Source organism: Gymnogyps californianus, chromosome 8, assembly GCF_018139145.2.
Source record: "Gymnogyps californianus isolate 813 chromosome 8, ASM1813914v2, whole genome shotgun sequence".
Lineage (NCBI taxonomy): Eukaryota > Metazoa > Chordata > Aves > Accipitriformes > Cathartidae > Gymnogyps > Gymnogyps californianus.
Genome location: NC_059478.1, coordinates 14,986,091 through 15,000,173, shown reverse-complemented (window position 1 = coordinate 15,000,173; position 14,083 = coordinate 14,986,091). Strand labels below are relative to the sequence as shown.

General features: G+C 37.0%; 1 protein-coding gene across 1 annotated transcript; it reads right to left on the bottom strand.

The window, feature by feature from the left end:
* Nucleotides 1-160: 160 nt before the first annotated feature.
* On the bottom strand, nucleotides 161-14,062 carry SASS6 (SAS-6 centriolar assembly protein). Its single transcript, XM_050900853.1, has 17 exons — nucleotides 13,995-14,062; nucleotides 12,625-12,685; nucleotides 10,707-10,786; nucleotides 9,414-9,518; nucleotides 8,299-8,470; nucleotides 7,310-7,387; nucleotides 6,197-6,316; nucleotides 5,901-6,092; nucleotides 5,498-5,692; nucleotides 5,015-5,104; nucleotides 4,746-4,925; nucleotides 4,026-4,107; nucleotides 3,455-3,564; nucleotides 2,475-2,597; nucleotides 2,064-2,152; nucleotides 1,480-1,571; nucleotides 161-1,377 (listed from the first exon to the last, which is right to left on the bottom strand). The coding sequence occupies exons 1-17, from the start codon at nucleotides 14,060-14,062 to the stop codon at nucleotides 1,289-1,291; spliced, it is 1,926 nt and encodes a 641-aa protein (XP_050756810.1). The 3' UTR covers nucleotides 161-1,288.
* Between the last annotated feature and the right edge of the window lie 21 nt (nucleotides 14,063-14,083).

Sequence of the window (14,083 nt, the reverse complement as noted above, 5' to 3'; positions counted from 1 at the left end):
CTGGGAAGAAAACTCCAGAAAAAGGTAAGGTGAATAAAATGGTACTGTTTGGCACTTACCTCATCTTGGAATTTCAGTACAGTGGAGATGTTTGTTTAGTGCTCTTAAAACAATTACTAATCAGAGTTTTTGATAAAAAACATTTAATATTTCCATTGAAACTTACACGTGCCAAAACAAGTGAATATACATTAACATGGTGCTGATTTATAAACAAATATACACATTTTGCACTGCAAAACAAACCACTCGCACAATCCTCTGGATGCTCTTAAATAACTAACGTAAAACGTATGAAATAGCTTTAACAACAAAAGTATGTAAATAGTCATTTTAAAAAAATTGTATTTTTTATGTTATAAATACTTGCATGCTAGCTCTTTAGTGGGACACCATATAAAAGATGGCACAGAATGAAGTTGTTACATGATTCTAGCATTGGAACCCAGGTAGCAGAACAAGCTGAACAGGCTCAGTCCACCTAAACTTGAGTGTTAAGAGTATCTTAGATTTCTGTAGTCTTACAGTTGTAAAGTATGATTAGTAGAAATAAAGTAGCTCTTAGATGTTGCGATACTTTCAATAGTTAACTGTTCAGATACTTCACCTTATAATGTTTTATGCATGGTGGCCTGTCATATTGACAGGTTAATACAAAAGTTAGGGTAACCAAGAATGAGAATTGTAAATTTTAATTTTATACTTCAGTGAAATAATTTAGCATCTTTAATATTAATTAGATTATTTGTAAGTCTATATGCAATTCAAATAAGCTGGTTCCAAAATAAGCAAGTTTTTAAAATTAAAACTGTAAGGGAGGGTTAGTGAGGCAATCAAGCTAACTTACAAGCTTGACCATTATTAAAATTGACAGCATCGCCCAGTTCTCCAGGGCTTTCTATTCGCATCATCCTTTCTCTGAAAGGAGTCAAGGAAAGTATTCATAGAGAAGTGCTCGCTCTCTCAGGGAATGCTAGCGTGTACATTGCATCTGCTACAGAGCCACTCTTGTCAATCCCTGTAATAAAAGTCAGTGCACTTGGGTGGGTTTTCAGGAAGACTACGTGGTCTCCAGTACACTCAGAGAAAATTCTGGACAGCCCCAGTGACTTAACTACAGCATTGTTCCCACTAAGGCTGAGCCTGCTTAAAGCTTTATCTTTTCTTTAAGTTCCAGTAGCCTGAAAAGTCATCCAAGTCAGTCAAGATCTCTTTTACAAAGCAAACAGATTCAGCCTTACTTACAAAATTACATCAGTTCACATTGGTACTTTAAGAACTCTGTCTGCTATCCAGGAAAATAAGCTGAGGCTGGTGGTGGTGCTGCTGGTTTTGGTGACGGTTGGGCTTTTGTTGATAAGTACGGTTTCAGATACTCTGTAGAATAGCAGAAACAAGATACTGTTCATAGAACCATAACTATTATTACCCTTTAAGTACATTTCAAATAAGGTCTTGTTTTACTATTTCCATACATACCTGAGTTCAGTGTATTTTGACTAAGCCCGCGTAAAGGAATGCTGTCATCTTTTTTCTTGAAATACTTTGATTCCAGCCCCAACTTATCACCACTAGAAATAAAAAGGCTAATTAAAATTTAAAACAAATGCAGTTAGTTAGCAGTGCATTAACAAGTGTGGATACAGACTTATTCAGAAAAAAAAAAATCTTAACTTGAAGTGGAACTACTGCATTCCTATGAACTTTTATCATTTAAAGGTAAACCATCACCAAGTAGGTTAAGAACAGTCTAGCACTAATTTTTTGACTGACCCCGTCACCTGATAGCCTTAGACCTGTCACCAGGAGGGACAATGAACTTTTGTTCCTTGGGACCCGCTCCTGAAAGCATGGTTCTGCATTTGTTACCTGCAAACCATGCTTAGTGACCAATTAAGTCTGCCACAACTTAAAATTCATTAACATGTTGATGGAGAAAGGCAGATCACAGAACTAGCTTGGTACTGGAAATGTTTTGCTCGGTTCCAGACACACATAGAAGACAAATGGCTTTATAATAATAATAAAAAACCACCACTAAAAGTGCAATAGATGACACTTACTTCTCCTTATTTGCTGGATGACTAGCTGCAGTCACTGTCTGAACATCTGAACATCGATTCATTTTAGAAAGCTGTGTGTTGAACTGAATCTGCAGAAACGTAAGAGTTGGAGTGTAAAGGGAGCTACTCCAGATATGATGGTCCACCAGTAAGTGTATTCAGAGAGTGAACTTTTCAGGGATTAATGTTTCTATACCTTGCATAGCACTTTGTGCAGCAAAGCATGCAAGAGTAAGAAACCTAAAATCAAGCATTAGCTATTACTAATAGTGATAATGTTCAAGACAGGGAGTTGAAGAGTCCTAGGATATATAGTAAATATTTCTGTATTTTGAGAAATACTCAAAACATTAAGCTTTGATATTTTATGCTATCACATTCTTAACCAAATAGAAAAGTCTAAGTGCCTGCCTTTGGTACTGGGCATTGCGAATTGATATTTTTGTTGTGTGCTGGTTCCGGAAAGTTCTGGAAGGCATACAGAGGAGAAATGGGATGATTGATTCCTGAGCTGGGAAAGGATGGTCGGTCAGGCTGTAAGAGAAATAGAATACATCCATAAAGGAGAAAAACAATTCTTGAAGTAATTGTTTGTAGAGATTGAAAATTCCAAAATTACCAAGCTAACGCTCATTTGAGTCTTCCTGATGGGAAGAAAACTTCACTTTTCCAAGATTCACACTCTTAAGGAAAACTTGTTACTTCTCAGAAGTTTGACGAGTTGAGCACTTTTAGCTAATAATTATAAGCTCATAATAAGCTACACACCCTGTAACTCATTAATATATTAAATGTATCTAGCTATAAATCAGAGACCTTTTTGCATGAATATGCCCTTCCACTACTAAGAAGCTCATCCATTACTAGGTGACAATAGGCATTTGTACACATGGGGACAACAAAGAATAAGAACCAATAAGCTATGGTATTTAACAAAGAAACTAGGTAATGTTTCTTACCCCCTTATTTTCATGTTTCTAAATATCACTAATAAGAGTATTCAAATAGTACACTTTCTTTTTCAACCTATACAAAGATAATTAGTATGTAAGTTAACCTCACAACACAAAAATGCTGCCTTTTTTTTTCCCCTCACCCTGCACTTCATCTTTTCCAAGCTAATTTTGCATTGGTTTGTATATTTTAATAAATGAGAGCTTAGAAAATTCTCACTTAGAAGGCCAGGGCATCAAGTAGCACCCAACAGGGTATTATGTTATTAAAAAAAACCCTAAATGAAACAAAACAAAAAAACTCCACACCCAGCCAAAACTATGGGGCCCAAAGGAGATGAAAGCACCTTTTTTTTATTATTATTTTTTATTTTAAGGCCATACATTTCAGGAAATAATGACTACATCATAACCATGTTATTTATAGTTGTATCTTACCATGCCATGAGGTGAAATGGCAGTCCTAACACCACCATGTGTACTGGCAGAAGTCTCTAGCTTCTTTGCCATTTGAATTTCATTCAGCTGTTTGTTTAACCATGTGATTACTGAAGAAAGAAGAAAAAGGTCAAGCTCACTTCCTACCTCTTACAAGCTGCTTAAAACAGCAAGTAGCCCTTCCTCAAAAAAAGTGACCACTTGGTGGGCTATTTTTCCTCCTTAAGCTCAAGCATCACTAGAAGTCCTAGGCTCAGGAAAAGCTTTTTTGTTCAAGCTTCCTCCACCCCTACACGCCCTTCTGTTCCTTCCTCTAGAGTTAGCCCCCCACATGCACACTACCCCAAGCAACCCCAAGCGCCAACTGCAAAGGAAGTCTTCTCTACTTGCAGCTCTAGGTTGTTGCATACCCACTACAGACAGAAGCTTATTTTCCATAAACGACAATAATCGCAGCTCTTCACAAAAAAGAACACAGGTAAAGCAATACAGTTGCTTCCATTAATCTTCAGTAGCAGCTAGATCACTATGTCATTTTTACACAGGGAAAAATGAAATTGTATAAACCTACCATTTTCGTTGGTTTTCAGTAACTGCTTACTTTCTTCTAGTTTTTGTATTGTACTTTCTAGCTGTTCTTGTAGCTTGCAAACCTGCAATATTCCCATAATAATTACATAATAATAACAAACACCATCAGGAGCTACTACTAATTACAAACTGAAGAAAGAATATAATATAAATAAATAAAAAGGATCTACGAAGTTGTTCTAAAATTATTTAGAGAAGTTTGAACTCAGTTTTTTACAAAAGCAATATGATAATTCTTTTAAAATAAGCCCTACTTTTAGCTAGGGTTTTGACAAGATGACAGCCGGAAACCTTTCCAACCTTAATTTTTGTATGATTAAATAGTGCAAGGACTCTAAGCAGGGGAATATACCTAATGGAAGAAAAAGTTCACTCTGTTCCTGTTCTTGCCTCCTTCACCAACTTTCACATGAATATGCCCTCTAAAGCATGTCAATTCATCCACTACATTGCTTTGTACTCTTAATACAATTTTAGTTTTCTTCCATATGGATGGATGGCTCTTACAAATCAGTTTCACATGAAAAAAAATGAAAAGTTGATTACACGTTTAAATAAACGTGTTAACTAAGTAAAAGAGTACATTCTATTCCACAGATTTAAGGCCTTATTGCTGTAAATACATAAGTTACAAAACACAAAACCCCACACACTACATACAATAGCATTGACAGGACAGAGGGTTAACCTATCACAATACCTCCTGCTCTTTCATTCGAAGAGATTGTCCCATCTCCTGCAATTCTCTCTGCTCTTTTTGAAGTCTCTCTTCTTTTTCTGCCAATAGTTTTTCCTGTTGAATTGTTACTGTATTTTTCAATTTTAATTTACTCATTAGAGTTTTCAAATCTCCTTGTAACTTCTTGATAATTTCATTAGCCTATTAAAAAAAATAGATATTCTCAAAATAAAGAAACACCTAAAAATAAGGAAGACATTTCATAAGTATAATAGCATGTTCAAACAAACCTTAAGAAGTTCAGCTGACAGCGACTTAATTGTTGTCTCTAGTTTTTCAATATGACTTTGTTTTTTCTCTGTACTCTCTTCCAGTATCACCTTTAAAAGAATATTAAAAATTATTATAATAAAGATATGTGATAGAAATCGCTTACGATTTCAAGTAGAACCTCAATAATTCTTTGAGAACAAATCCTTACAAGAAATTCAGTCCTTGCTTTTCAGTCAAATTACATAGGATCTCAATTCATCCATTTTTTTGTTTACAAAAAGTACCACTAACTTTACTCCAGTACCACAATATTAAAACAGTAGTGACCTTTGTAAAACTGAATCCAGCATACTTTTGATGCCGTAATTTAGAATCTTGAACTACATTTGAAAGCTTACTTGCTGTATTCATAAAAACTGGTCAGCTGCTAATCTACAGAGACTGCATTTAAGAAGGTTCTACAGAGCTTTAGAGAAAATGATTTTGAAACTTCAAGGAACCTTTTGTTCTTGTGTCGCATCTAATACTTCTTTTGTTCTAATAACTAGCTGATCTTTATCTTTGATCTCTTGTTCCAGAACAGCAACCCGCGTCTGTAGCTGATTAATGAGTTTCTCTTTTTCATGACATTCAGCATCCAGAGTAGCGTTCTCCCGACGCAGTGACAGCACCTCCTGCTTTGCTCTTTGACATTCCTAGAACGTTGGGAAGGAATTTTATTTATTTATTTTTAAGAAAACCTGTAATAGTAATTTAAACAGATATATCTAAATAGTAAGCATAATGTGGAATGAGGAGAAGCTGAACAAAGTTAATATGCTGTATTTTCTATGACATGCATAAGCAGGTACTGTTAATGTTCTAGAAATAGTAAGTTTGGTTATGGAAATTAATAAGCCATACATCTTCTATTCCAGAAAGCTTTGCTTTCAGTTCTCTGACTGTGGAGTCTCCTTTGTATCTCCTTTCTGTTAGATCTTTATTGATGACCTCGAGTTCTGAGAGTCTGTTCTGCAACTGTTGAATACTTTTCTGATGCAAATTTTCTAATTCCTTTTTCTGTTGTTCATGCTGTTGTTGGTACTGAGCTTGTGCCTATCAGAAGCAAAGAAACTAAGTAGTCATTCAATGAATCTGAAAATTAAGCCAAGAAACTATTCACGTATAAGAATATTGTTAATTCTTTTCTGTTGTCATACCTGGAGAGCTCGTTCCTTTTCATTTGTCAGTTCCTGTGTGTGTTTGTTTGTTAGAGCTGTAGTGTATGATGTCCATTCATTTTTCAGTTTGTCTAGTTCTCGGCTCTTCTCTGACAAGCTCTGTTTAAGTTTGAAAAAGCATATAGAGTTTTAAAAATATAAGCATTTCAGTCAATACTGAATGATTCTTTACTGTTAATTCTTAAAAAGGACATGGAATTATTAAGAAAAGTCTAAATTTCAGCACCACATGCCAAAATATCTGAAATATCTGTTCATTCTGTTAACAGGAAAGTAAGGCACTGAGAAGCTAAAGAGCACCTTTCTGATACTGTGGATAAAATAATCTTCATGTCCAATTGTATCTTCTTCCAACCACTATTTAAGAGTGAAAAAACAGTCTGCTGATGTTGCCTACCCTTATAATACAAAGTGCTCGGGGGGGGGGGGGGGGGGGGGGGAAGTTCTTCAACAGCATCTTTTCCTCTTTTTGATTTGTAATTCTGCATTCCAATTCAGCAAACACATTCCAGTAACTCCAACTGAAACTGCAAAGATGAGGTAAACAAGTATTCCATTCCAAAAAAGCTCCATAACAGGAATGTTAATGGAATTTTTCTGTTTCATGATAGTCAAAAAAGTCACCTTGATAATTCTAGAATTTGACCCAAATCATCCTCTTGAAACACAAATATAAAGTCATTACTGGGCTGACTGCAAAAATCAAAAAGTAGTAGAGTAACATGAAGTGCAAGACTTCTGATTTATCTATCATAGTTTCACAATTTTTCCAAATATAAGGATTTCCAACCATTCACAGAATATGTAGAGTGTATTTATCTTCACGCTACCATATATTTAGTATATAATTCGTGTGTGCGTATGCAGACAGAGCTCTGTACAAAATAAAGTAAAATTCTGTTTTAGTATTTTAAGAACTAAATTTTATTCTTCAGTCGCATGCAACAGTAGACTACTTTTCTTCTTTTCACTCACTCCCAAGTCAATTATCTTGGCTAGGTAGTGGCTAACCAACCAGCCTACAAGAAGGTACATTTTCCACAGATTAAAAAAAGTGCAACTTACAACAGGAAAGTTAAAAATTTACATTACCTGTTGAGTGTAGCTCAGTTGTCTGGTAAGATCGTCTTCAGTTTTTCTAAGCTTTTCTTCCAACATAATTTTGTCTTCCTATGTACAAATTGACATCAAGTCAAATCCTTAGCTCCCAAAATAAAATGGAAGCTAAATACCACTTGTATCAGCATATCCTGCCTAAGCAACCACATACTCATTATATTTGTGGAAAAATCATCTTATTAAATAGACTTAATATTGACTAAGATATAATTAATAAATTTAAAAGAAAAGGCATTAGCTCACAAGATAAAAACCCTGCATTAAATTCTTACCAAGTTTCTATACGGCAATAGTATCATAAAGACTTGTTTACAAAGGAGTTGCATGAACAACCTATCAGCTGAAATACTGTCTCTCACAGTAGGAGAGACACAAATCCCAGGCTATGAAACTGAAACAGACAACAGTCAAATTATGAGGCCATTAATTTCTCATTAAATAGAACCTAGCATGCTACCAACTGCATCCACATTACAATTTTAATTTGCTATTTATAGCTACTAGCCCTTTGAAGTCCATAAAGCCGTAGAATTATATACACACGCATGCTCTCCTAAACCCAACTGCAGAACAAAGAGATTGAGTTTACAGTATTTTACTTTTGCCGTTGATCTGGGAATCAGCGCAAGGCTATGAAGCGTGAGACACTGAAGCATTCAGAAGCATTCAACAGCTGCATACTACGTGCACTGCATGTGTAAAATACCTGATTTTCTGCCAGTTCAAATTCAGCACTTGGCTGAATATACGTGTAATATTTTCATTGCTAGAGTGACAGTAACAATTTAGTTTTAGAACATGCACCCAAATAACTGCATGCAATGACATATATGAGCTAAAATAAAAAAATAAACCAGATCATACAATTTGGTACATACTTTTGAAGTATTAAGACTGAAAAAAATGCTTAAGTACACATAGCATCAAGGCCTAGTTGCAGCTATGACAAGCCTTCATTTTACCTTAAGGCATTTCAAACAGCTGGCTAAAAACTTCTTTATTTCTGCATCATTTCCTGGTAGGAATTTTAGAGACAGATGGGTAAGATGTTTAAAAGGGTTGGTCTCCACTACATTTAAAGAGACAGGTGTGTGATCTAGAACAGATGCTGAAGAAACTAACTGCAGCAAAAACCTAGGGAAAATCAAAAATAATCAAATGTTTAGCATATTTCTTTTCCTGAAACTACTTGTAGATCCTACAAGCTATTTTCAAATAAAATATATTTTTATATGTGCAATAAAAGGCTGTCCAGTTTTTGTTTGAAAAAGAACTATGAAATTGAATCCCTATGTTGTAGTTAATACTACAAACAAATATCAACTAAAATGCTTGCACATTATACTAAGAAATGTACAAAACTAATCAGTTTGTTTATTTGTAAAATTTTCAGAAGCCCATCTTAGATTTAGGAGTCCAAAACCAAGTAAGGCCTTTGTAACCAAATTCAAAAGGAAAACAGACTCCTGGCTTTTAGGTATCCCACAACCTAGTAAAATTCATAGCCCATGGTACATACTTCAGGAAACGGCCCGACTGGTGGAGTGGAGCTAGGGCTGGACAGGGCTTTCCTTGGTACCCACACAAACAAAAAAAACATGTGAAAAGGCCACTACAGGGAAGAGCGGACCTCAGGTCTCCCCCCTCACATCTTAATATCTGAACACTGAAATGAAAGAAAAAAAATCCTTGTCGGAATGCCTTATAACTTTGCCTTCTGTGAAACAGAATGATTTACGCTTCGGTCCATCAAATTCAGATTAGCTCTCTAGCATTAAACTGTTTAGAGAAAAAAAAAAAAAAAGGACCAGTGCTGCATCCTTGCACATCTGCTAGCTTGTGAAGCTTGCCAGCTTCACCTCAGATGGGGAGACTATTACTAGACATCAATTCCACTGCTCAGTCCTCTCGAGACTTAGGTTTTGTCAGTAACATCTACCAACTGATATTCAGATGCGTCCAGGGGAAGGTTAAATTATCCTTGTTCTATGGACCCTTCTCAGTCTGAGTGGCTGACAAGTATTTTAAGAACTCAACATGTACACACAGAGTAATATGGCACTCACTTATTACCCACCTTGGGATATCTTTGTTCTGTTCCTGAACGCATTGCTGAAGCAGATCTATAAATTTTTGTGGGAAAGCAGAGAAGTCTACCAAGAGACCTTGCTGGGATTTTAAACTATATAAACAGATCAGGGAAAAAAAAAATTAACAATATATAGAAGTGTAATTTATTTTCTAGAAAATATTTTGTTTACACTAGTAGAAAGAACTAATTCTGATCATGTCATTAAAGTTCACTAGCATGTTATTTTCAATCCTGAACACAGAAGAAATGTGATCACATCTTGGATAATAATCACCAGAGGATATTTTTGATTTCAAGAGTTCTTGCAAATGGGCTGCATTAAGAAAAAAAAAGAAGTTACTGTGGCACAACAAATGTGCTCCTTTGAGTAGATGTCTTCCTTACAGCACGGAGTGGTACAGTTACTGGATAGAGGCACATGGAAGAAGCAAAGGACAATGAGGGCAGACTCAACCATTATCAAGACTTTATCTGCCTGGTTGTTTATTTAATTGCTCACCTTCACTATAGATGCAGTAAACTCAGACACAAACAGACATTCAACTGTGCATGCACAAAGCCATAGCTTGTATAACAAAACACTTCTGCACATCTGTTTTACAAACACTATTATACTTTTGCCTTTTGATCCACACACTAATCACATCTCTTTAAAAAAAAAAAAAAACACAACAAAAAAAGAAACAAAAAACCCAAAGAAACCACCAAAAAACCCCACCAAACAAACAAAAAACTACAAAAAAACCCCACCTCACCAAACAACAAAGCAGAAAACTGAACTGTTCATGCCTGGTGCCCAAATTTGATGAACAAATTCTGAGCAAATAAAGTAAAATGAGACCCAACAGTACAATTAGTATGCAAGAAACCTATAAGACAAAGGCTCAGGTCTGTGAACTCACATCCATGCAAACAGACATTCCTCTTGCAATTATTTCTTGAAATAGTTCACATGCATACAATAGTCTATAAGAAGTAGTTACGATAAACAGATGATGCAAGTAGTAATATAGACTGTGGTACTGTAGCTGTGCAGGGAACTTAACACCAGGATTCTGTCACTCATCTGTATAATCTTGAGCCAATCACTTTCCTGTACTTGGCTGTTTAACCAACTGGTCAAAGAGAACAATACTACCAAAATACTGACAAAACTCCACAAGTGAAAAATGCCAAAACCTAAATTCCAAGACAGACCATTCTAAGCTAAAAATATTCCTTCTTTTTTTTTTGCCATTTAGAAATGTTTCACAGACAAGACATTATAATTTCACTTACCTCTGAAAATCTTCCTCTGATATGACAAGGTTATAAAGGAAAAAAGGATCAGTATCATCAGTCAATCGAACAGCTAAATCCTGAAAAGACAGACATTTAAATATGATTTGAAATACTATAAACCACCCTGTAGGATTGTTTAAATACAGTAAATCAATATTGCAAACAGTATTTAATGTTTTTACTGTTTAACCAAAAATAAGATAGAATTGTGGCAACTAATTCAGAAGGTGGAAAACATTAACGTTTAACACAACTTCAAATATTACAGTGGGAAAAACAGGAAAACTATTTCTCACAAAAATAAACCAAGTAAAAACCTTCAACTTCGAGCAGCAAAGGTTTCAAAATCCAATGTTTCTTCATCATTTTACAGAAAGAAAACTATTTGCTATTTTTCCCCATCATGAAATAGAGTGTAGCACTAGCAGTCCACTGTAATGGATCACAAACACATCATTCCCATAACCAGAAGTTTTTCAGAGCACACTGCTCCTAAAAGTTTAAGAAACCACCTTCTGAAGAGTGTATATATTTGAATACAGAGCTTCACAAAGCACACCTAAAATGGATACAGCTGAAGTCCAGTAAGCTCCTACGGAAAACTGTAGCATAATACTGCTTAGCTTTTAAAAATAAACTCATTTGTTCGCTGGAGGTCTGCACAGTGTTCTGGAAAAACTGCCTTCTCTGTAAATGTTTGTCTTTCATTACAAGGCTGAGGTTATGCAAAACACCTGGTACATTAGGCCCAGGCACCTGTTGTCTATAACAAGGCTCAAACCTGTGTGAAGAATATAATATTCCCTACCAGAGGAAAGGAAGTAGAAACCTGACAGCTTTTCCAACATAACTGAAGTGTGACCATAGCACATGTACATATACAGAACTGAAACAAGTTTCAGTAATTCAGATACCAGTAACACTAACAAAACTCTCAGCTGGAGATGTATAAACAAACTTCGGGATTTACATATGCAGCTAGCTTATGTTAACACTAATGCCACCCCAAACCAACTAGGGCAGGTTGTTGAGTAGGATAAGAATGCCTGCTTGGTTTGATGTCCCATGAACTGATCCAAGCATTTGAAGTTTACCTTTTTAGACTGATCACTCACTGATGTACCCAACTGGATTTCCAGGCTCCTGCTGACACAGGCTGCAACTTGGTACTCAGTTCTTAACTGAACTGCTTCTTCACACTTAATATTATCATTGTCACAGTTAGCAGAATCTTACAAAAAACCACTGTACTCCTTTACAAACAAATCTTTACTCAATAACATTATAACCAACTAATGATCAATCTTAACATCATGGTAGGTGAACGTACAGTTTAAGTGACAAATTAGACATACAACAAAAAAGATTTTATAAACTCCAGTAGTACTCTCATTGGTATTTTTCTTGAGAAAGAATATTTTTTTACTGCAAATTTAGTGCATTATGTCCTTCCAACCCCCACTGGATAAATTCCAAACATTCAAAGACTAACACACTTATCAATAAAAATAAAAATGTTACATCCACATACAAGTTGTCATTTTTGCTACTTAAGATGAGGACTTTGCAAAGCCAGCTGCTGCTCTACATTCTTAAATAAGTGTTGAGTATATTTAAAGTGAGACTGCTCTTAAGCTCTAACTCAGGTTCCTCTGAGGGTCTCCAAATACTTTTAATTTGCAAGTTCACTGAGATCCATGAACAGCCAAACCAAAAGAGAGGGCTAAAAAGGCTAGAAAAAAACCACCACACCAAGCCAACTAAATTACTCAAGAAATTATATCAAAAATAAACTAAGTTGAAGTGACAAACATATTAAAATCTTATTTTGCTTTTCCTTTGCCTATTTGTCCTCTTATACAATGAAATTCAGATAATACCTAATGAATGACAAAAATATAACTAATCCACAAACCTTTTTATGAACAGGATTAGAAATTGACAGTAGCTCAATATTCACTCGAACATTTAATCTCCTGTGTACAAAAAGATGAAACTTAGTAACAAATCAAGAAAACATTCTCCAAATAACATGTGTTTGTAGCCACATTACAGGAATCAGACGACATTTCAGAAAAAAAAATTTAGGCAGAAATATCAAGAAAGTTCCCATTGATGATTACTACTAAGATATCTGAAAGCCCCACAATTTCAGTTATCATTACAGCTCCTCAGTCAGCTTAGGGGGTTTTGTTGCTTGTTATCCACCAAACTTTAAATAGCAAGGCAGAAGTTTTGAAACTTTGTCCAGAAACCAGAACCTTTGGAAAAACCCTGCTAAAATTTATTAATGATTGCTGAAACTTTTGATAAACATTTATACAGTGCTACCTTGTCTTCATTTACTTCTTGTTGAGTAATCCCAGAAGTTACTTGCGTTACAAAATACACCCACAGACATCAGCCTTTCTGTGCCTTCTAATACAGTCAAGCCAGAGTAGCCCTAACGCCTGCACACACTGTCTAATCCAGATAGGACCTATATTACTGAAATTTACTATATTTTTAATAGACGCTTCACATAAAACGTTCCTGGGCTTTCCCAAACACCAGTACTAAGCCATGCACATACGCACACGGGTGCGCCCAAATCGACTTATCCCTCGGCAGAAACCGATCGGGACGGACGTGTGGGCTCGCCCACGTCGCAGGGGCAGTAACGAGGGAGCTGAAATACTCCAGGAGGCCGCAGTAAGGCCGGCTTCAGACTGCGAGGAGGAGGAGGAAGAGGAGGCGGGCCTGCTCGCAAGGCAACCGCTGCGGCCTGGGAGACGCGCAAACACCGGCCCGGCCAGCCGGACGTGCGGCGCTGCGAGGGCCCGTGCAGGGCCGAGGCAGAAATCCCAGCCCTCATGTCGCCTGCAGGGGAGACGCGTTTGCCCCCGTACCCCTAAAGCGTTTCTGTAAAGTCACCGCGTGTTTTCTCCGCTACCAGTGCCCCCTCCGCCCCCTCTCCCCTGGCAAGGCACCCGCAGCAGCCACTCCAGCCCTCACTGACTACCTCCAGCCTTGCTGCGACCAAACCCCCTTCCCTCTAACCCAGAGGGTCCCCATAAGCAGCTCCACAGCAAGAACAACGCAGGCAGCTACTCAGCTCACCACCCGCACCACGCACAGGGCACCGCCTCTCGCCCACAGCTGTTAGGGCACAAGCCAGAAAGAAGAGAGAGGAGAAAAGAGCCTGTCGCTCGGCAGCCCTTCTCCTAAAGAATGCAATAAAGCTTCCGCGCAGCTGGTAAGGAAACCAAATCTGAGCCCGCCGCGCCGTTCAAGCCAGCCCCTCACCTCTCCTCGCAGCCTTGGCACCTCACTAGCACACACACCGGCCGGTTGAACATACTCTCCGCCGCCATCTTGCGCTTCGAGTTTGGCGC

Excerpts from the sequence above, each read along its gene's own strand:
- SASS6 (XM_050900853.1), bottom strand. The coding sequence starts at position 14,062 with ATGGCGGCGGAGAGTATGTTCAACCGGCCGGTGTGTGTGCTAGTGAGG. Across the intron at positions 10,787-12,624 it reads CTAATCCTGTTCATAAAAAG|GATTTAGCTGTTCGATTGAC; the intron begins GTTTGTGGATTA and ends CTGTCTTTTCAG. Across the intron at positions 3,565-4,025 it reads ACTGAAAACCAACGAAAATG|TAATCACATGGTTAAACAAA; the intron begins GTAGGTTTATAC and ends TTCTTTCTTCAG.